The sequence below is a fragment of the Plectropomus leopardus genome, chromosome 6, assembly GCF_008729295.1.
Source record: "Plectropomus leopardus isolate mb chromosome 6, YSFRI_Pleo_2.0, whole genome shotgun sequence".
Lineage (NCBI taxonomy): Eukaryota > Metazoa > Chordata > Actinopteri > Perciformes > Serranidae > Plectropomus > Plectropomus leopardus.
In genome coordinates this window covers 7,093,686-7,116,453 of record NC_056468.1, presented here as the reverse complement: position 1 = coordinate 7,116,453, position 22,768 = coordinate 7,093,686, and the positions used below count along the sequence as shown (strand labels likewise).

At 40.2% G+C, this 22,768-nt stretch overlaps 1 protein-coding gene across 1 annotated transcript in view; it reads right to left on the bottom strand.

The window, feature by feature from the left end:
* Positions 1 to 22,768, bottom strand: part of hk2 (hexokinase 2) — a 42,779-nt gene that overhangs the window by 9,022 nt on the left and 10,989 nt on the right. Inside the window, exons 3-15 of the mRNA XM_042488790.1 lie at positions 22,392 to 22,540; positions 20,611 to 20,730; positions 19,301 to 19,396; positions 16,981 to 17,080; positions 16,034 to 16,217; positions 11,818 to 11,979; positions 11,239 to 11,472; positions 9,369 to 9,673; positions 9,109 to 9,257; positions 8,465 to 8,584; positions 6,637 to 6,732; positions 5,221 to 5,320; positions 951 to 1,134 (exon numbers count right to left, since the gene is read on the bottom strand). Of these exons, the coding sequence (XP_042344724.1) occupies positions 951 to 1,134; positions 5,221 to 5,320; positions 6,637 to 6,732; positions 8,465 to 8,584; positions 9,109 to 9,257; positions 9,369 to 9,673; positions 11,239 to 11,472; positions 11,818 to 11,979; positions 16,034 to 16,217; positions 16,981 to 17,080; positions 19,301 to 19,396; positions 20,611 to 20,730; positions 22,392 to 22,540 (1,999 nt within the window). The remainder of the gene's footprint in view (positions 1 to 950; positions 1,135 to 5,220; positions 5,321 to 6,636; positions 6,733 to 8,464; positions 8,585 to 9,108; positions 9,258 to 9,368; positions 9,674 to 11,238; positions 11,473 to 11,817; positions 11,980 to 16,033; positions 16,218 to 16,980; positions 17,081 to 19,300; positions 19,397 to 20,610; positions 20,731 to 22,391; positions 22,541 to 22,768) is intronic.

Genomic DNA, 22,768 nt, shown 5'->3' with positions numbered 1-22,768 from the left:
ATGTATTTGTGTTGAATTTTAATAATGAATCAATTGAATCAATATTTGAGTTGAATCAAATCATGCTTTGTGTGTCTTTTGGTAAATAATTCTGTGTGTAAGATGAATTATAAAAAGGTCTCTGTAAGGACCGGAACAGCGGAACTTATAAATTTCCTTTTCCTTGAGAGCTGAGCTCCTTACTTGCAAGGTAATGGAGGCTGAGTAGTGAAATTGCTGCTGAAGATGAATTGTGAAGATAAGGCATAAATAATGAAGATGCTCAACACTGGTCTCTTCTCCTCTTTAAGTTAATGCGGCCAAAGAGGCATGGAATTTTATTTTGCTTGTTGAGCTTATTATTTATTTATTTATTCTAATGAGATAGCAACATTTGTTATGCATTTTCTGTGAGATGTTTGTACCGATTGCTGTATATTTTGATCTTGTGTGTGTTTTTAGTTCTCAAGGCATGATTGGCAACATGTATAACTGCATGTTTGTTTAATAAAAGCCTGTAGACAATACAAATGCCTTGTGTCCATGGTTGAACTGAAGGGGAGCAGCTACATAAGGTATTCAAATGAATGTTACAGTGCGCACACACACACATACATAATTATACACATACACACACACAAACACAAACACACACACACACACACACACACACACACACACACACACACACACACACACACACACACACACACACACACACACACACACATCTATTCATTTGCTGCACAACTCTTTTACAATAATGTTGTGAAGAGCCCCAGCTGCTTTCTGTCACTGGTCTTTCTCTCTGTGGCAGTCTGACCTTGGAATCCTCTAATCCTTGGAATTAGTTTATATTTTTCTCTATTTGTGACTACATGTGATGCTGTTTGAGTTAGTGTTGGCATTTTTGGTTGTTTTTGATAGACATAATATAAATTTAATATGTATTAAATGAACCCATCCAATACCTCTGTTTCCCAGGATTGTTAGAGCACTCATCAAGGATGCGATCAAACTGGGTGCAGAAGTCATCGAGTTCGCCATTGTCACCAAATGCTCCCCACTCCATGTTGACACACATGCGGCCGTCGTTACCCTGCACGAGTTCGATGTTCTGCATTTCTTCCATGTAGCAGGCGTTGGTCCCTGTGCCTGTTTACAGACAGGTGGAAAGGTATTGTTCTAAGTATTATCCTGGGAGGAAAACCTCTGTTTCTGAAGAGCTTCATTCCAAATGAATACATATCCACTCAAAAAGACAACAAACTAAAGAATGACCCTTTCATAGTTGTATGACTACTCTACCAGTCAAGTTGCACTCACAGTTTACAACCATGTCTGTGAAAAAAATGGAGGCTAAACACACATCTTTCCCCCATTCAGAACAGTTTGTTACGCACCCAAGATTAGTGTCACCAATTCAGTATCTGACCAAATGTCTGTTGCTGAGCTCCAGGCAAGGAGGGTGATCTGGTGAGATACCTCACTCATGTTTCAGAGAACCGGGGTTAATTTCTTAACCTAAAGTTCTCTTTCAGCATTCGTTTCGGTATCTCACTATGGGATATAGAGACTCCCATATTGCCAGACAAGCTCACCACGAAGACTGGTATTAAAACCCTGCCAGCTAGATGGCCGCAGTTGGTACTTAACCCACGCTTTACACTGTATGTGACAGTGTAGGCGCAGTCACATCCAACATGTAGAATCTGGTGAAAGTGTGGGGCATAGCCCAGGAGGCAGCTGCACATATCTCTTCAACAGAAACACCTCGAAATAACGCACAAAACGCAGCCATTCCATGAGTGGAGCGAGCACGCAGACCAGCGGGGGGCAGCAGCCCCTTGCTGTTATAGGCCATAGCAATAGCCCCCATGATCCAGTGTGACAAATGCTGCTTTGTAAGGGGTTTCCCCTCATGTGTCATAGCCATGAAACAAATACAAACAAAGATTTCCTGAAGCCAGCTGTTTGCTCAACATATGTGCGCAATGCGCGCACGGGGCGAGTGCATGCAGCCCTGACGGGTTTACTGACAGTGCGTGAATGTCACTCACGTGCTTAGCAAAAGCCAGCGCGAGTAATAATGCCGTTTTAAAGGAGAGCATTTTTAGATCTATCTGTTGCAATGGCTCAAAGGGTGGGCGTGACAATGCATCCAGCACCATGGACAGGTCCCAAGGGGCCTTTAGGCTCCTCGATACTGTCCGAAGGCGCAACGCTCCTTTCATAAACTGACAAATAAGAGGATGTTGGCCTGCCATTTTATCTCCAAAGCCTACATGTACACCTTGATGGCAGAGAAAGCTAGACCCTTGTCCAGCAGCTCCTGTAGAAACGTCAAAATGACAGACACAGGGCTCTGGAAAGCCTCAACGTCAGCCGCTTATGCACCACTCCTTAAACGCTGCCATTTGCCACCATATGCGCGGCGTGTAGAGGAGGCTCTAGTACTCTGAATGGTGGTAATGACACTGAGTGGAAGCCCCAAGAACACTAGATTTAGCCTCTCAGGGGCCAAGCCCACAGAGCCATGTGTTCTGGATGAGGATGGAAGATCTCCCCGTCCGCTTGCGTCAGGAGATCTCGGCGTAACAGTAGACGCCACGGCTGGCTGCACCGCAGCTGAAATATCTCCGCCAGCCAGCAGTGTTTCCCTGGCCATCAGGGAGCTATCAGGATCAGCGAAAGACCCCTCTCCTGCACCCTGGCGAGAGTAGGAGTGATCAGCTCCAATGGGGGAAAAGCATACAGCAGGACACTCGCCCAATCGTGCGCCAGAGCATCCACCCCCATTGGGTCGCTCTGTTCGGTCAGGGAATAAAACAGAGGACACTGAGCGTTCTCCTCCGATGCAAAGAGGTCTATCTCCGCCCGACCGTATCTGTCCCATAACCTGGTCACCACCACGCTGTGGAGTCCAGTCTTTGTAGCGATGATCGCCTCTGGAAAGCAAGTCCGCCGCTCGGTTGCAAATCCCTGGCACATGTGTGGTTCTCAGCGATAACAGGCAAGAGCTGCTCCACAAAATCAGTCTGTGTGCCAACGTGTGCAGATGATGTAAGCGCAGCCAACCTTGTCTGTTGATATACGCCACCACAGTGGTGATGTCCATCCTCACCAAAACATGCTGTCCCTTCAGAGAAGGCAAGAAATGTTTCAGCGCTAGTGAGACGGCCTGGAGTTCCAGACAGTTTATGTGAACAAACTGCAACTGTAAACTCCATGAGCCATTTACTGTCATGCCTTTGTGAGTGATGCCCACGAGAGAGGCGTCTGTTGTAATAACTTTAATGACCAGAATGGTTCTCATGGTAACGCCTGTAGTGAGAAACGCTGTGAGTCCCCAAGGGCGCAGAGCGAGGACGCACACCATGGTAATTAAAACCTGGCGGTGACCGTGGAGTGTGGGGTTCAATCTGAGCAACGCCACCCACCGCTGAAACGGCCTCATGTTCAAGCGGCCGTACAGAATGACTGCCAGCGCTGATGCCATCAGCCCCAGCAGCCTGAGACAGTTCTGAACTTTACCATCGCCCTTCTGCGGAAAAGTGCCAGACAAGCCTGGAAGGCTCTCACCCTCTCTGCTGACAGACACACTTTGAACGTGACTTAATTTAGGGACATGCCTATGAACGTGATGTTTTGTGTCGGGATCAAAACGCTTTTTTCCCAGTTTATCGTGTAAACCCAGGGCCGCCAGCTGTGATGTGAGCAGTCTGATGTGCACCTGGGGCCGCGGGGGCGACTGTGCCACTAACAGCCAGTCGTCTATGAATGTTGCCAAGCGCATCCCCTCTTCCCTGAGGGGCGCAATGGCTACCTTGGTGCATTTGACAAACACGTGTGGGCTCAGTGAAAGACCGAACGGGAGAACCAGATACTTGTATGTTAAACCCCGGAAGGCAAACCCGTAGGTATCTTCTGTGAGGGGGATAAATAGGGATGTGAAAATAAGCATCCTTCAGGTCTATGGATATAAACCAATCGCCTGGATGCACAAAATGTATCAGAGCTGCGTGTGTCAGCATTCTGAATGCGTACTTTCTCATGTATCTGTTAAGAGCACGCAGGTCTAAAATCGGTCTTAGACCCCCGACCTTTTTCGGAACCACAAAATATCTTGAATAGAAACTGATCGGCTCCGCTCCGGCGGTACCATTCGAATACCTCCCTTGTTTTGCAGAGTTATAATTTCCTCTCAGCTTTGGAGGGAAGGGCAGGGCCCGCAGAGGTCATGGTGGACTTCTGTGTGGGGGTGGAGATGAGACACCAGGAGAGGCTCGACTGGCAGCAGGTGAGTGAAATCTGTCTTATCCATGCTGATCCAGTCCAACGTGTGCCCCGAGTGCTCTTTTCCGACTCTCGTGGGGGGGGGGGGGGGCTACCCCCACCATAGGATCCAATGCCGACAAGCTAGCTTGGTGTGCTAGCCTGCAACGTCAAGTCTTCGCTGAGCATACAGAGTGGGTGTCTGCCCCGGCAATCTTGTTACCGCATGTGCACGCTCTAGCCAGTAGCTTGTCCTTATCCATGGTGAGGGAAGGGTAGCTCCGTAGCTGAGATAGCTCCGTCAAATGGAGAAGCGATAGAAGCTAGCTTGGTGGCTAGCTGTAGCAGCTACTGTTTGGTGACAGCCCAGCTACTAAACATAGCTATGAAGCAATAGGTAACATTCGGCGACCGAGGTGTTAGCTCGCTCTGAGAACAGTATTGCTAGCCCGTTAGCTGCACGTGCCGTCTGAGATGTTGCTTCTGGGAGCGATAAGAGGTTTAAGACTGAAGAGACAACGTCACGTCAGTCACTTATAGTAGGAGGAAGTCCCTCCTCCAGGGGTAGATGTCACGTTTGTCTGCCAGTCAGGACTGGCGTAGTGCAAAAGAGCTTCTGGGGGACAGCGCGGGGAGCGTGTCCCATGGTGAGATACCGAAACGAATGTTGAAAGAGAACTAATAGGTTCATTGTTGAGTCCAAGTGGACATTTGTGTCGGAGTTGAGGAAATTCCCTCATTGTGTTGTTGAGATATTACGTTCATGAGCATGGGACAAATGTACAGATGTGTGGACAACCCGAAAAACACAATGACTACAGCAATGACTATTGGTAGCGCAGAGGCAATTCAAATGCAGTAATTTTTTTCACACAAAATTAATACTGATTTGATGAATTATAACGGTCAAAAATAGCTCAAAGACACAGAGCCTGGCTTTTTTTTGGAGGGGGGGGGGGAACTTACCTACAATAAGTCCCACCTCACATCTGGGGTCCTCATAGCTGCAGGTCATCATGGTTCCCACTGTGTCATTAACCACCGCCACAAAGTTTAAGTCAAATTCCTGGAAGCAGTGATTAAGTGATGCAATTTGTTATAACGGAAACACACATTAACCTAACTGTCTGCACTTATAATAACCATTACATGTGCTGAGATTTGGTAATATTGATTTGGTTACTGGTAGTAAAAGATTTAAAATTACATGTCCCTGTTACAGCAGTTATGTTTTTAAACAGTATGTGTATTTAACAATATTCTTTATAACTGTTATAATTAATAGTCATTGACACAGACCCCATAAGATGGATTACACACACACATTATTATTACTACATTCTGTATTATGCACAGGTTTAATATGAAACTTGGGTTTAAGCTAAAACCCTCTGCAAGCATTCAGAATAAGAAGTATGTACTGTATATTCTGTATATGTCTTGAACTTCACAATACGGTCAATTCAAATTAATGGCTGATTATTTCACATCTACTGATTCTCAAAGGAGCAGTGTGTAGGATTCAATGGCATCTTACAACAAACTCCTACGGCTTCAATTTCCTACAGTATTAGTTGTTTAGGAAGTTTTTACTGTGAGCCAAATCATCAAATCATGCTGGTAAAAACACGGAATGAAGCAGTTTCACATTACAAGAATCTGTGTTTTCCATATGCTGCTTGTTGGGGAGGGGCTGCTAACTACTGTGGCTGACACAAAAACACAAATGGTCCTATATAGAGCCAGTGTTTGGTTTGTCTGCTCTGGGCTTCCGCAGATACATGGGGGTGTAATATGGCGGACTCCGCGGACAAGGACCTGCTCCTTATGTAAATATAAATAGCTTATTCTAAGGTAACAAAAATACAAATATTCTTACCTTCAGGTAATTACACACTAAAGAAAACATACTTATTTTATGGTACTTCTGCCAAAATTAAACTTTTAGAAGAAACCAATAAAGGTTTCTTCATTAAACCTCTAGGATGTTGCCATTAATTAAAAAGCTTTCTTGTAAGGGCTAATATTTATGTAAAATAAAAATTTTACATGTTGCTGTCTACAGCAGTTTGCAAAATTAGATTTGAGGGGAATCAGGGAGGAAGAAAGAATGAGGGCTATTATAGCTGTAGGAAAATAACAAGGGATAGGCAGATAAAACGTTTTAGGAAACTGAATTAAAATACAATTCTATAGGAAGGAGACGATCAGTGAGACAATTTTAACTTGGTTTCTACATTATATGCAATAAAATGCTGTTTGTGGATAACTGTTGCTTGTAAGCCACTTGGGTATACTTTTTATTACACTGTTCAAGTGTCAACATTTACAGGCCACCTTTCTCAATACTCTTTGAAATGGATTTGTGATTTGTGTACTGACCTGTTTGCGGTGGACAGCGTCTTTAAGTAATGTGATAACATCTTTTCCCTCACAGCCGCTAGCTTTGAAACCCTTTGTCCAATTCAGAAGAATGCCCTGGACAAATGACAATAGTGATTTATGAGTGCGTGCTTTTCTTTTTTTTTGTCATTAATAGTACATCGTATATATATAAAAAAATTACAGAATTTAAAATCTAAATCAAAAGTTGCTCTTTGCCATAATGAAACTGCGGTATTGCAGTAATTCAAATGTTATCAGCCTGATAAATGCATAGTGCTTTTCTGTAAAAAATCCACTGTGTCCATGTTGATCAGAAACACTATTTAAAAGAGACAGAGGCTCCACCTGTGCCACAACAACAGTAAACATTTAATAACCAACAACATTTTCAGTTATGTCTTAATGATTATTGAGAAAAAGATCCCGTGTGTTTTTTAAAAAAAAGGAAAAAATTAGAGGCAGGAACCAGTTATGTTATTCCCTGAGTCAGCCTAGAGACAGAGCCAGGCAAAGAGCGCACATCCATGTGGCAGCTGAACATTTTTAAGTGATTAATAATTAGCTGTAAATACATAGATGGCAGTCAGAAAATGGCCTAACAATTAACAACACATCCAGTCCACACTGACTCAAACTTGTGTATGCGAGCTGAGAAATGATATGAGATTTGATAGCAACCACTGCTCATGTCAACACTGATAAATGCAGAGCTTTTCATTGAAATGCCCATATGCCCAGTTTTCTGCCATACATTCATTTCATAAAAATGTGTTACTCTGTGTACACCAAGGTTATTTTGCAAGAATTCAGTCTTCAACCAGACCACAGATGGAAAACAACTGCATTCCTTCACTACACAGTATGTTTCTTGTGTGAACCTATGGCTGAACTGTTAATTATTTTAGATGTTGGAAATTTTAAGAGGAGGCGAAGGGTTTACTTTATATACCTAATGCAGAGGTTCTTGTCATCATCAGCTGATCATTACATGCACATACACTGCCATGGCTTTATGGAAGAAACAGGTTTTGGACAACATCAAACTATTGATATAGATGGTATTGTCTAATCACATATCTTGACTGAAAATATGTCAATATACCTTAAAAAATCTGTATTTGTCCAGCCCTAATTACAAATGAAACACAATCCATTAATTAGTTTGGAGAAATCCACTAGAGAATAGGAGAGGGAATTAATGTAAACAAACATGTTATTTCTGCCAAATTTTGAGAAAAGGTGCAAAAAAGTTGGGCGATACGGTATATTATCTTCAAGCAGCAGCATAAGAAGCTGAAACATGAAGCCAAGTGCCAAAAATTGAAAATTGCAGTTATTTAAATGGCCAAGAATGAGTCAATCCCCACACACCACAATGTTAAAACACATACCTTTACAGTAGAAATAAACATATTTACAGCCTGTTTCAAAAGTCTCTGTAGCTAATTACAACATTTGAGATGCTGTATGGGGATGAATTTTTTCATAACTGACTTGTTTACATGTAATTAAGGTTTACAGTCACACAAAATTAAGGGCAGACGGTTTTGAGTGACAAGCTGTCTGCTGATAGTGTTCTTGGCTTCTCTGTGAGATCCTTCCCTTGCCTCTCTACAACACCTGCCTTTCACCAAATATGGCCACTTCTGGCCCAAAACAAGCAAGATAACGAATGCCAAAATGCTAAACTCGAGCCTTCAAAATGGCATTCTGCAAACCAATAGGTGACGTCACAGTAGCTACGTCCATTATTTATACAGCCTATGGTCATCATATGTATTAAAGGTAATCTTGTACTTTTAAAGAGTATTAAATCAAACATTACCTGATCCAGTTTGCTTTGATGACAGGGGAAGGAAAATGTAAATCCCAGAGGTAAGGATGCACCTCCCATGCCCATGTATTCCAGAAAGTCAGCAATGCATTGCACAATGTGGTCGAACAGCTGACACACAAGAGACAGAAGATGTAAAAAACAAACAAACAAAAAAGAATATGTAAAGACACAGGTTGGACACATTGGCAGGTTAAAAAGGTGGGTGACCATCAGTTTTGTAAAAATAAAGTAAAAGAGAAAAGCATGTTTCTACACAGTAAAGTGTCTGATTGTCTCTCTCGCGTGTTGTGTGATCCGACTCAGTATTTAAGATTCTACAGAAACCACACAATGTGCTCTTGGACATTACTGTATATTTCCCCCTAATCAACAGCAACGATAATAAGAATAATATTCTGATACACTGAAGTTACATATCTTCATAAGAAAACTATATGAAAAAGTAGAAACCAAAGTGGTGTTTACCACAATGAACAATTACTGACACTTTTGTCAGAAGACCAATTTTACACATTGAGAGAGATTTTTCAACTTTATAAACCTGGCCAACGTCCCTCAGTTACATCAAGTCAGTTGCTGTAATCTCTTACAGTGCAAAACACTTAAGTACCTCAACACCTGTGTTGTTTTACCTCTTCCCCTGTGCCCTGCATAGTCTCCTGTGGAATACTGTAGATCTTGTGGTGCATGTCCACATTATGTCTCTTTCCACTTCGCACTCGCACCAGCAGCACCCTAAAGCTGGAGCCCCCAAGGTCCAAAGCCAAGAAGTCGCCATGCTCTGATGACGACAATAAAGACAACAATTCAGAACACCTACATGAAAGCATAACAGAGAAAACTAAACTGAACAACAAGTCAAATGGAAAGTATGTTCGCCTCTTACAGCTACCTGTGCCATCTGGTGTGTCTCTAACATATGTGGGAAGCATCTTAATGCTCGCATCCTCATGGGTTTGCTTTGACAGGCCTCGCACCATCTCCTTACTCATTCGTTTCTTCACTTCCAGCAACTGCTCACGGCTCAGGCGCAAGGTATCGAGAATACGCTGACGCTCAGCATGTTGAGCTGCAAGACGGTAGGCTACTGCTGTTACCATGGCTGCACCCTTCCCACTGCCACACTGTGACTGCAAAAAACGCACGTCACAGTCCGGCATGAGTCGTCGTACCATCTTGTGGAGTCTCCTGGAAAACCTAGGAAAATTGGGTACATTAAGTTAAATGTGTCTTGTTTTACATTTCCCTCTGTTATTTCTTTTCTTGTGCACAGAGAGGCTCATTAAACTTTGAAAGTATAAAAACTCTTCTTTATACCCCGTCATTTACGATTTACCTCTTTAAATGCAATCACATAGTTTAGGTTAAGTGTATATGGTAGAGTTTGGAAAGTAAAAAAAAAAATCTAACCTGAAGTACCTACAGTGTGTGAGAGGATGTCATCAGCCCTCATTATGGAGCAGTGTTTAGCCTACCGTTATACGGTATACCCTGCACCCCCCCTGAGAAGTCAAATCAATTTTATTTCATTTTATGTAGAGCGCGAAATTCCAACAGAAGTCACCTAAGGTCACTTTTCATATAGAATACACACCATGTTTTATATCTAATTTATGTTTTACTCTCTACTGCTTTGCGCGCACACACACACACACACACACACACACACAGGTGTGCACACACCCACAGTCAGACAGAGAGTAGAGTGGAGCAGAAGAGAGCTTCTACACATCTTACATTAAGTGTATCGCAAAGCACTGCGCTTTTGCAAGTGATTTGTCACCTGACAAAGACCAATAGTCTAAAAGCCAACAACTTAATCCTTAATGGAGAGACTCGACACCGACTGCTGGAAAAGCAGGCGAAAATATCTGCATTTTTTATAGATGCACACAACATGAAAATAGCATCAGTGGCAAGGATGCAAACATCAGATCTGCTGCTAGTCAAAGTACCAGCCAGGCTCCACAAGACTGAACTTGGTAAGTCAGTAAATAAATAAATAAATACTATAGCTGACTATAGTATATAGAAAATGAATGGGGAATTATTTAACTTTTCCTTATTGGTTGGTAATTAGAGCAGCAGAGACCTTCCTTCCTGAATGAATGAATGAATGTGTGAAACTGAAAGTAACAGCCTACTGATCTTCAGGTCTTAGCTAAAGTATGCTTTGGGTGTTCACTGTTTGCCTTAAAGGGATAGTTCAGATTTTTTGTTGTACGAGTTTCTTATCCACATTCAGTGTATTACTCACAGTAGATGGCGGGCAGCATCCCCCTAGTTAGGAAAAGCAGGCAGACGGAATTGCATGGAACCAATGCAATGTTCTGCTGATGAAGGGTGGTAACAGCAAAACAGTCGCAGCTAGATGGTTACCCTATATTTGCCTAACTCTCACAGGCTGCTTGAAAATATTCTTGTCTTGCCATTTCATGGTGTGATTGCGCTGTGGTTACGGTCTTGTTAGGTTTGGGCTTAATGTCGGTTAAAATCAACACTTCCCATTTGAACCATCTCTTTAACTACAGTAAAACTGATGGGTTCTTTGTTTAATCATCCTTGCTCTCTGTAACCTACCCTTTGGTAAGAATACAAAATGTTACACCTATAAAACATAAACATCTACACCAACGTATTTTTGTGACAGATTAGATATAATAAGAGTGTAACTGTGTTTGGAACGATAACCAAAAAAATGATAGCTCAGGTGTTTTTGTATTTGAGATACACTAGAAGTGATGGTGATCAGGATCACTTACTCTGGATGATTTTTGTAAACAGAGCCGTCCGCTCCAATCGTGGTACGCAGCTTCTCAGCTGCTTTGTTATCTCGGATCTGTCGCAGCACTGCCACTAGAGCGGCTGCACACAAGTGTGCAGCTCGTATAGATACAATCTGACACACCCTCTGAGTGGCTATGCAGTCCTCAACCAAAGGATTGAGACCCAGGTCACGGAGCACCTTCTCCGCACTCACCAGACCTTCATTATCTCTGCAAGCAAAGCAGAATACAAATCAAATCCACTTCATCTGAGACTGCTTAGTGTGAAAAGGGTAAGCAGTGAAGAAAACAGATTGATGGACATGTGGCAGTTGTACTAACAATGCAAAATGATTGCTCATTTTCATTTTGAACTGACAGCATAACCTGCCTATATCTACTGCTATATTTATATGGGCACTCAATAACCATAAAAAGTGGTTTTAACTCACCCGCAAATAAGATTAAAAAATATTCAATTCTAATTGGGCACTATCTGTCAGATTCGTACAAAGCCACTGTACCATCTCTACATCCAACCTTCTCAAAAACACACAGTGACACACACAAACTAACTTGTCGTTCTCAATGGCGTAGATGTAGCTGGTCTTGAAGCTTCCAGTGGTGCAGAGCTCTGCTGTAGTCTTGCCCTGGAACAGCAGCTGCTCTTTGGTCATTCTCACCAGGAGGAGACGCACTATTTCCCCCATGTATAGGCCACTGATCATCTTCTCAAACCTGCACGTCAACACACAAAAAGAAGATAAAGATATTGTCACATCCATTTTTACTTATTTTTAGAGCCTCATTCAAACCTTGTCTGACCAAGCAAATGCAGCTAACTGAAAGCCTAGCAGATGCTGATAACTCAGTAAATCAGTAAAATCAAGTGAGCCCAAATGTAATTAAAATTTGTCCTGAGTGCGCAACTTGTACTGCAGCAGGCATGAAAACACAAAGCATGACATAAAACATACAATATAACATAGAAATATATAGCAGTTGACATGAGTATGTGCCCAGGATGGTTTTCATATTTGAACATTTGAAAATTGTCATTTAAGCTCCTCTGGAGCAGGCTTTAAGTGTTGACCATTATCCCACAGGGGCTCGAAATAATACAGTGAAAACTTAATATTATCAACATCACAACTGACAATGTAATGTGCATCATCATCATCAACAGAACAAGACTCTTCTCAACTGTAATATTCTGGACATCATCATCATCATCACTACTACAAATATGATCAACTGTGCAGCAATATTAAAGAAGCGTATCTGTCACTATCACTGCATCATCATCATCATCATCATCACTAAGGTACTGAGCTTTACAACAACAACAGCAGTTACCTCCTCCTGCCATCAGCATTTAAGCCTTGAACGGGCAGAGGGATGAAAGATATCCATTTTTCATGGCAATAAGTGCATACAAATGTAGGTCAGATGGTAATGGCTTGTACTCTGACACTGGAATTACCATCTTACGCTAGTATGCCTCTGTGAACCAGTTAAGTTCCACTAACTTTACATCCATGTCTGTCCAGACTCATATGTAGCCATGACAGTTGACAAAACTTTAATTATGGATATTGCTGCAAAGATGCTACAAATTCTAAAGCACGGATGCACCAAACATCTTGAGCACAACAGTTTCAAGGGGGACGCTCAAAAATAATGTCACCAATTCAGTATCTGACCAAATTTCTCCCCTTCTGTTGCTGAGTTCTGACAAATGAATAACTGCCATAGAAGTTTTAGAAGCAGAACACTATAATGTCACAGTGTGTCAAGTTTACATTTGACATTTTGGATATGCATTGCTGTCACTTTATCGTATTAATCTATTAGACATTTACGTAAAAATTTTGTCATAATTAGCAAATCAATTTTTGAGTTAAGGCCAAAAACATGTTTTGTGAGGTCACAGTGAACCCGACCCAGTTGAGTCTAAGTGAATGTTTGTGCCAAATTTAGTCGAATTCCCTCAAGGCCTTCTTGAAATGTCATGTTCACACGAATGACACAAACATGAGGTCACAGTGACATTGACATTTGACCTGTGACCACTAAAATCTAATCAGTTAATCATTTGGATGTTTGTGCCAAATTTGAAGAAATTTTCTCAAGGCGTCCTTGAAATATTGAGTTCACAAGAATGAGACAAACATGAGACCATGAGGTCTAAACTGTTGGTTGCCATGCCTGCAGATACTAGAAATTGACAACAGACTCAATAAAGCTGAGTATAAAACAGTGTCATTAGAGTCCTGGAATAAGTAAGATCCCTTAGAGGCAGAGAAAGTAATCATCAAAAGTAATCGCTCTCAGTTTGACAGTGTCTGTATCTGCGCAGAACCTGCCCTCTGCCAACATTTTGTTATTTGTCTCTGTTCAGGTGTTTCTGGGCATCAATCTTTGTAAGTAGTGTGTATCCCTCGGGCATTAATAGTGTGCAGGATGTGAGGGCGGGACTCTATGAAAAAGCAGCGACCAGGTGCCAAAACACAAACACATATCCAATAGGAGCCGTTGAACTGGGAAGTAGGGGCTTAACTTTGAAAGTTGCGTTTACAAACCGCAACCTAACAGTCCCACACATTCTGCCTTTAAGCAAAAACGTGTTGTTGGCCTTTCTTACGCAACATTTCAGTATCTGAGTGAAATGTCGGGTGACTATCAATCATGGTGCCCATGTATTTCAAAACGTGTTAGCATTTCCACTGACATTGCTTTGGGGAGCCAGAGGAAGTCGTCTAAACTCTATACCCTTATTGTTAGTTTTACAGACATTTAATTGTAGAAAACCCAAGGAAAAAATTCTCAGCAACTATGCTATGACACATCACTACATCACAAAGAGGGCTAATTCACATTTTACAGTCATGCTCTATATTTGACCTGCCTTTGATAGCAAGTGATAATTGGGGTTATGTAAACTAAGTCCATACATACCTTTTGGGTCCATTTGAGATTTTTATTAATTTCCTTGTGTTAAAGAGTCACCCCGTTCATTTTGTAATAGTCAGTGCTCACTCTGACCAATATCAATCTAAAGAGCTTCCCACCACTAATCTTCTTTATTATTCTGGACAGCACTGGATTTTATAGAAAACCTGTATTAAATGCATCTCTTCACTTCAGTTCTTTTTACCCTAAAAGGCCCATAAAAGAGTATTTTTGAAGACAACATAATAACATAAACCACAAGGAAACTCCCTCACCCAGTTCTTTGAAAAACACACACTATTCATAAAATTATGCACAAATTAACCTTGAGTAATTCAATTTATATACTATGTATTCAGTCTGTTCAATCTATAGAGCATGTTTATACCTGAAATCTTCATTAGTTTAGACTGATTATCATCGGCTTGCACTGAACTCCTGATTTTCCCTGACCTCTCCTCAGATGGAAACCTATTGGTAATCGACTCTGTTGAAAATAATAGCAGTTTTTTTTCTTGCACACGAGACATCAAAAAAGTAAATGAATGGTGCTGCAAAGAAGACATGCAGAGGCAGAACGTAAAAATATCAGGATGACTCCAAGCTAGCTGCCTGATATCAGACAGATGTGTTAACTTCACACAGTCGACTCAAACTCAGTGTAGTTCAGGGGTGTGAAATAGGGCAACCAAGCTAGCTTAGTCAGATATCTATCACTTTCTGACCTTGCACCTACAGAGCCCCTAAAGGGACATGGGGAGAAAAAAAAAGAAGACAGAAACCTGGAGGGGGAAAAAAGCCCATCTGGTTTGTAGCTACCATGACAACAGATCACATGCGCACCAGAAAGTATTATGTGTGCACCAGAAATGGTATCACATGCGCACCAGAAAGCACAACAGGTGTTTACTATTTAAAATAGATCCATGGTGTTTACAGGTTATCTAGTAGAAAAGGTTGACCAGTCTCGATCCGTTTTCGAAATGAGTGTTGTTGAAATAAAGCGCAACTAATTCCTGGACACTCATTCCAAACAGATGGAGACTGATCAGCCTTGCCTGCTAGATAACCTGTAAACACCTGTTGTGCTATCTGGTGCGCACGTAATACCGTTTCTGGTGCGCATGCGATACTATTTCCAATGTGCATGCAATACCATTTCTGGTGCGCACCTAATACTTTCTGGTTCACACATGATCCGTTGTCATGGTAACCACTAACCAATTTTTTCTTACCCCTCCAGGTTTTTTTTCCCTGTCTTTTTTTTTTTTTTTCTCCCCATGTCCCTTTAAGGGCTCCGTATGCACCTTTCAATTTGAAAACTTTTTTTCCTACATGTTAACCTCTATGAGGGATTGTTAGATTGTGGTTTGATTTACCAGAATGGTCAACCTTTCAGAAACAGAGGCCTTCAAAGTTATGACTGATTTTGTGGAGCCGAAGAATGTGCTTTCTTTTTTAATACCTTATTTTTACACCCTACTGTAGTTTCCTCAGTCAAGTGCCTATATACTCAATATTCCTCTGGGTGCTCTCAGTGTCATCTATAACATCTGTCCCCATTCATTTTCTATAGAGCAACTCCAGACTTTAAACACCCATGAAATCACACATTTGAGATTAAGCACTGTAGTTTCTGGATTTCAGAGAGAGTTGTTTGTTTACTTGTATTTTGGAATGTCTTCGATTTTAGAAATAGCATATATGAATTTTGAAAATGTGCTTAGTTACCCTGTAAATCTTAAAAAGCAAAATTCACAATCTCTGAATGTTTTCATTTTTTAAAAGTCATGGAGTAGACACCAAGTGCACCAAGTCATATAAGCTCAAAGAAACTCACAGCTGCTTGCCAGGGTTGAGAGAGCCTGCATCTATTTCACGGTCGATGTCAGTGCGCAGGTCCTCCAGGGCACCATCGTCTCCAAAAGCGCCCCACTCTGTATTAACACACATCCGCCCCTCGTCACCGTCCAGCACCTCAAGGTTCCTCATCTGCTCCATGTAGCAGGCGTTGGTCCCCGTTCCTTGAGGGAAAAGATGGTGGCATGACAATAAGACCCAGAATGACAAAACAATTTTTATTGGGATTTTTTGTAATGGACCTACACAGAATAGTTAAAATCGAGGACGTGAAATGAAATAAAAAAAGTTTTGTCTATAATATCAGCTAACAGGAATTTCCGCTTCTGAAATGATCATAGACGCTCCTGTAGGGATATGGAACAGCACGGAGGGTGAAGCAAAACGGACATATTGTCATCAACACGCTGCTGGTGGTATCAAAGGGTAAGCCATGCAATTCAACAAAGATTTTTTGAAAAGTTGTATACTACCTCACTAACAAGACTGGATGGAGGAGAAAGATGCACCCATTACTACCCCCCTTTGGCTCGTTTTTCATATTTCAATCTGCACATTATACACCCTATTATGGTGGCACAGACAATGAAATTGTAGGTTGCAGCACATACATGTATAGGAGACAAATAAATGGAAAACTATCAATAAATATACATGAACAAGGGCTTGTTAAATGGGTGAATGAATGGGAATAGTACATAAAACATGTGCTATGGCCTTAACGGTCACCACTTCCCAACACAATACAGTTATGTTTTCCCCACCAATATTAGTGCACAATGGGCAATGACAAACCTGGCAAGGGCAATGCATATTCTCTAAGCAGCTGTTCACTGAGTTTTATCTCCAGCAACACTATTCAAATGCTTACTTGCATGTGCTGACCTTCGCTGATTGGATTCACATTTATAGTTCGACTGGACTCACCCACAATGAGGCCAATTTCACAGAGATGATCATCGTAGCCACAGGTCATCATAGTTCCCACTGTGTCGTTGATCACAGCCAAAATGTCAACGTCAAAGTCCTGCAATGATATTTTCTTTGATTGTTTAAGTTAATACAATATGGGCTTTGTAACGTTTCATAGGTGTGGAAATACGTATAGAGCTTGTAAATTATAAATATAATGTGCTCGACTGAAAAAATATTAGTTACTATACAATATTTTTTCAGTATTTAAAAGTATTTCAAGGTACTAGTACGTACATTAAAGCCGAAAAAAACATAAATAGATTTTGACATTGCAACACAATAAATTTTCAGTGTTTGCTTGGTATCTTAATGCTAAATCGTTTGTAACACAAGAGAAAATTGTTTAGGCTGGAAGGTTTGATAATTTCGTTTTTCCACAATTCTCATCCCTCAAACTGATTTTCAAATGCCTTTAAGATTTTGCTCCAGATATTTTATGTCATTTAATTAAAAAAAAAAAGCAGAACACACTACAAACCATAATAAAATTAATACAAGGTATTAAGATTTTTAACACTCTGGATTGGACTGGATTTGTTGAAGGGTGACTGAAGCAAAATCAGACATAATTTTTAACTATTTTATAATGTCTTTTAGTTTAGTAGTTGAGTGTTTTAAGTGCATGTTGTAACATTGATATTTGTCTTTTTTTCACTGTAACTGTGTTTACTTTTTTGTCTTTTTTTTTTACTGTTATTTTATGCACACTATTGTATGTAACCCTGATATCTTCTCTTTTTTTCTTCTTTTTCTTTACTAAAAGCTAACTAGGGACAGGAGTTGGAAACTAGCAGTAGCTATAATCTCTATATGTGAAACATCAGTTACTACAGCTTGTTTGTAACAGGAAGAAGTTGTACTATGTTAATCTGCATTGTCTCTATCAAATAAGATATATAAATAAAATAAATAAATAAATAAATAGGTACTTGAAACAGTTTCAAGTACTCTTGGCTGTTTCCTGGGTTTGACATGGATTCTGCCACACTTGTTTGGTCATTCTAGATCACTGATGTCTATGACCACAATTTATAACTCATGGTATGAGCTCACCTAGTCATTACCTAGTTGACTTGGTCACTTGGCAAGGTGCATGCAAAGGTGGCCTGCACATTTAAGCTTGGACTTTATGACTTTAGAACAGTGCTGCATATTACCACAGTCGCCAGCATGGTTCTGGACCACTGCAAGGAGCACCTAAAGTAAGTTCAGTGCAGAACACTGCTGGAGAAGACAGCCTCCTGCATTGCTGTGATTGCAATGCAGACACATTATCATTATTGGGATGCAGATACATGAATGATGCTGCCCAGGAAAATAATGTTAAGAGTCCACTTATAAAAAATGACAGCAATTCGGCAGGAGTCGAATGGAAAGCCACAGAGAATCAATCGATGTGAGCTATGAAGAATCGACATGCCACATGACAATGGACAGGACTCTTTACCTCTCCATCTATCTCTACTGTATGCTGAATCCTCCCATGAAGTGGCTGTTTACACATAAGCCACAAACAAGCTACTGTTCACCTTCCTGTACCTTACCCAAATCCCTAGCTGTTGATGAGTACCAAGGGGTGTTCAGACAGAACAGAAGTCTTTTCTCACATTTAGACATTTTCAGTGAGGACACATTTGCATCAGTCTGAGGCTTCAAAGCGACCTTCCATCTACTCCTGCCTTTTAATTGACTTTGTATGCAATCGTGCTACCTTTTCTCTTTGCATTCTGCCCGAACATAGTCTGACAGGTCCAGCCGACACTCTTAATAGTTGCTCCTGAGGATGTGTATATTTCCTCTTGACTTGATTTACAAACAGGAATGAGTTCAGTTGCTCCCTACTGAAACACTTCCAAAAAGAAGTGTCAGAAGTGACTTGGTGGTGTGCCCTGCTGCTTGCCACAGCTGTTCAGAGCTCATTATGCAAATTTCCCACACACTATAATCAGAGAGTATCAGCAATACACTCACACTAAGCCTGTCCTTTGCGCAGGGGAACATGTATTCATTCAGATCTAAGACTATTAAATTAAATATAACTATAACTATGTAACTATGATTTGGGGTCCAAATACAAATTCATCTACATTTCTTATGTACATTTTTGCTATGTCATATTTTAGTCTGCAGTGTTCACTGGTATGGGTTGCAAGTATTGTTCTTTGCATTAACTTCATAGACTAAACAAAAATGATTTCTTTGTCTTTGTAAGTTAGCACCCAAGTTTGGGATTTTTTTGAAATGGTACATAATGTACTACGAAACCCCTTACCCCTCTTTTTTTTATGGATTTCCTCAAGAGGTTGACCACATCCTTTCCCTCTACTCCGCTTGCCTTGAAGCTTTTGGTCCAAGACATCAAAACACTCTGCAAAAAAGAAAATGGAGACATAGAGCAGAAAAAAGGTTATCCACCCATTTCATTTCAGCCTTTGTTAAATGGTGTCATTATAAAATTATTCAAAACACTGTTCAGAGGAGTTACATAGACCTCACTGGGTAATAGTCTGATATAGTGACTTGCCATAAATGGGCAAAAGTTAAAAGCTGACTCTTTTCTGCCAAAACATGCAAAAATGACACAAAATTAATAATTACTATGTATGTCTAAAAAAACATGTATTTAATAAAAGGCAAGACACACTTTTTCATATGTTTACTGTTTTTGTATGACATGAAAATCTACTGTGATATACAGCTGTATCAGCAATTTACTTTTGTCCATTCCTGATGCAGGATCACATTGAATAATTTATTATTCATATTGTAAGGCAGGGGTCAGCAACCTATGACATGGTGACAGTGTGGGCCTGCAAAGCCATTTTCAGAAGCAGTTGATACAGCAAAGACTAAACTACAATGTTAGCATATGCCACCACTTTGTTGTTAATAACATAAGTGAAGTCTCATAATTCCAAGCTAAATTAGGTTGAAGCATGTTGAAGTAATGTTGACAGGGCAGCTGTGGCTCAGGGGTTAGAGTGGGTCATCCTCTTATCAGAAAATGGGTGAGTATGAAAAGTAGTGTGAAAATGCATATAGTGGTCCAATTTATAACCTTATACAAAAGAAATCCTTCTCAATCATCACTTATGTCCCACTAGCAACATGTGGTAATTTCTGTATCTGCAGAGAACCTGATTTCTGCCTTTATATTTTTATTTTCTTCTGATTTTGGTTTGTTTAGGGCATTTTTGGATGTCAGCCTCCCTCTGTACATTTATTCTCTAGCTTGCTTGACAACTGTGTCGTTGAGCCGAGGAGGAGGGCCCAAGCTTTAGGCATAATTTGTGTTGATAAACAATAAGCGACAAATCCTGCACAGTTTGCCTTTAAGAAGCATGTCTAATGCTTTCTTAATAAAACCAATGAGTCTCCAGTTGATTTGTTGGATCAAAGAGCCCTTTACAGATAAGTCGGTCCCATGTTTATTGTTGAAGCTAAAGCAAAACGCTGTGATAATATTCACAGTATGCTGTACTCACAAATTTCACTTCAGTGTTTGTTTAGACAATACCAACCCGGTTTCACTTAAGGTTAAACTATTACATGAAGAAGATAAAGAACTTTTAAATCACTCACCTCATCCAACTTGGTCTGCTGACATGGAAAAGAGAAGGTGAAACCCAGAGGAAGCTTTTTATCCTTTATGCCCAACTTCTCCATAAAATTTGCCAGACAATCAGCTATGTGGTCAAATAACTACGGGAGACAGAAAAATTCCATTTTAGCAATAGCAAAAAACTGAGGGTCGTCTCTTTGTTGAGACCCAAGTACCTAAAGCATGCTGCTGTCCTGATGTTTCAGTAGCCTCTCACTGTTTTTCTTCTGTTTTTTTCTGCAATCCACAGAGAAACAATTTACTACCAAAAGAGACAGCTGCTGATGCTTCTGCCTATTATAAAACTGTTCTCTGAGTGGCTGTGTGGCAAAATCTATTTTATAATAGTCTATACTGTACATCCTCATCAATCTGCTGATCCATGAGTCATTTCCTAAATATGTGTTTAAGTTAGAATTGGCACACCTGATGGCTCCCTATTAGTTCTGTCTTTACAAGGGGTGGGTGATTTGGCCGTGAAATATTATTCCAATTTTTTTTTTTTGCAATGACGATACTCATACTCATGACAATATGACAAAAATACTGAGAATGTTATTATTAATTTCAAAAACATACAGATGCAACAAAATAAGTGTAATAGTTCTATATGTAAACATTAATATATTTTATCATCAAATATGCAGCAAAAACTTCAACAAAAAACTCTCAGTGCTTGAGTTTGTAAGCAGCAACAGTAACACATAGTGGTATTCTAACTGTGCAAAAATGTAAATATTATCAAAAATAACACAATGACTATCCTACAATGACTATCGCACATTACAATATATACATGTGTGTATATATATATATATAAAGAGAGAGAGAGAGAGAGAGAGAGAGAGACAGACAGACAGACAGACAGACAGACAGACAGAGAGAGCCAAATATACTGGCATTATCGTGGATGATATGATATGACACACCTCTGGTCTCCACTGTCAAATATTGCCAACCAGGCTTACAAAATAAATTGATCTTATGCAACATGTGCCACTCCACTTATTTTTTGAGTTAATTAATGTGACACATACACATGCCATCACTCCGTGCACTGTGAAGGGTGTCTTATGAAATGGATTGATTTCTGCAAAGTACCCAGATTAGTTGAGCTCTGCCACTGCAAATCTCTACCTTTTATCTCCCCTTGTTCTTTGTTATTATCAAAGACTAATGTTGAAAACATGTAGGTATAGTCAGCAAGCTTTTTACTTTTAGCCATCACTGACTATTATAACTACTTAATATTAATTCCATTACAGCTACACTAAAACTTGTGTCTGTTGGTTAAAATAGTCACTCCAAACTGCTGGCTGTACTCTGCCAAAGACTGGGCCTCATGCAAGAAATAATATACAAACATGTTCTTGAATGTTCTTGTTTTGTTTTGTTTGCCCACTGATTTTTAGGATTCACCAATGTTTTTTTTTATTTTTGCTTTTCTCCTAGATAAAAGAAAATTTTATGAGTGGTCAAAAGCACTCGTACCAAAATAAAGAGAAAAACATCATTTAAGGTTACTTTTCCATTACATGAGTATTTTAATCTCATGCCCCTTTCTACTTCATTACACTTAGGAGGGAAATATATACTTTTTACTCCACTACTACTATTGTCAGATAACTACTTTATAAATTAAGAGGAAGAAGCAAATTAATATTTTAATATATCTGACAAAAAGCAGTGCACTAACACCACAGATGACAGTTTCATTGTATACAGCACATATAAACTGTGTGTAATGTGCCATGCCTCTTACCTCGGAGCCGCTGCCTCTCATGAGGTGTTCAGGAATGGCATAAATCTGATTTTCCATTTCCACCTCCTGCTTGCCGTTAGCCATAACTTTGACCAGGAGCACCCGGAAGTTGGATCCGCCAAGATCAAGTGCCAGAAATTCACCTTGTTCTTTGAACAAAAACAAAAACAAAAAATATAACCACATGCAACATCATATATCACAAACAAAAACAATGAATTCAAATTATAATCAAGAGTTCCTTCCAATACTTTTACTATTTACATCCCTGTTTATATAGCAGCCTTCTTCTTTTTCACCTATTGCTGGTGCATTACTTCCAACTATCATTCAGTGGAATTGCGTGAAGCATTCGACAGGAATGCATACTGTATCAG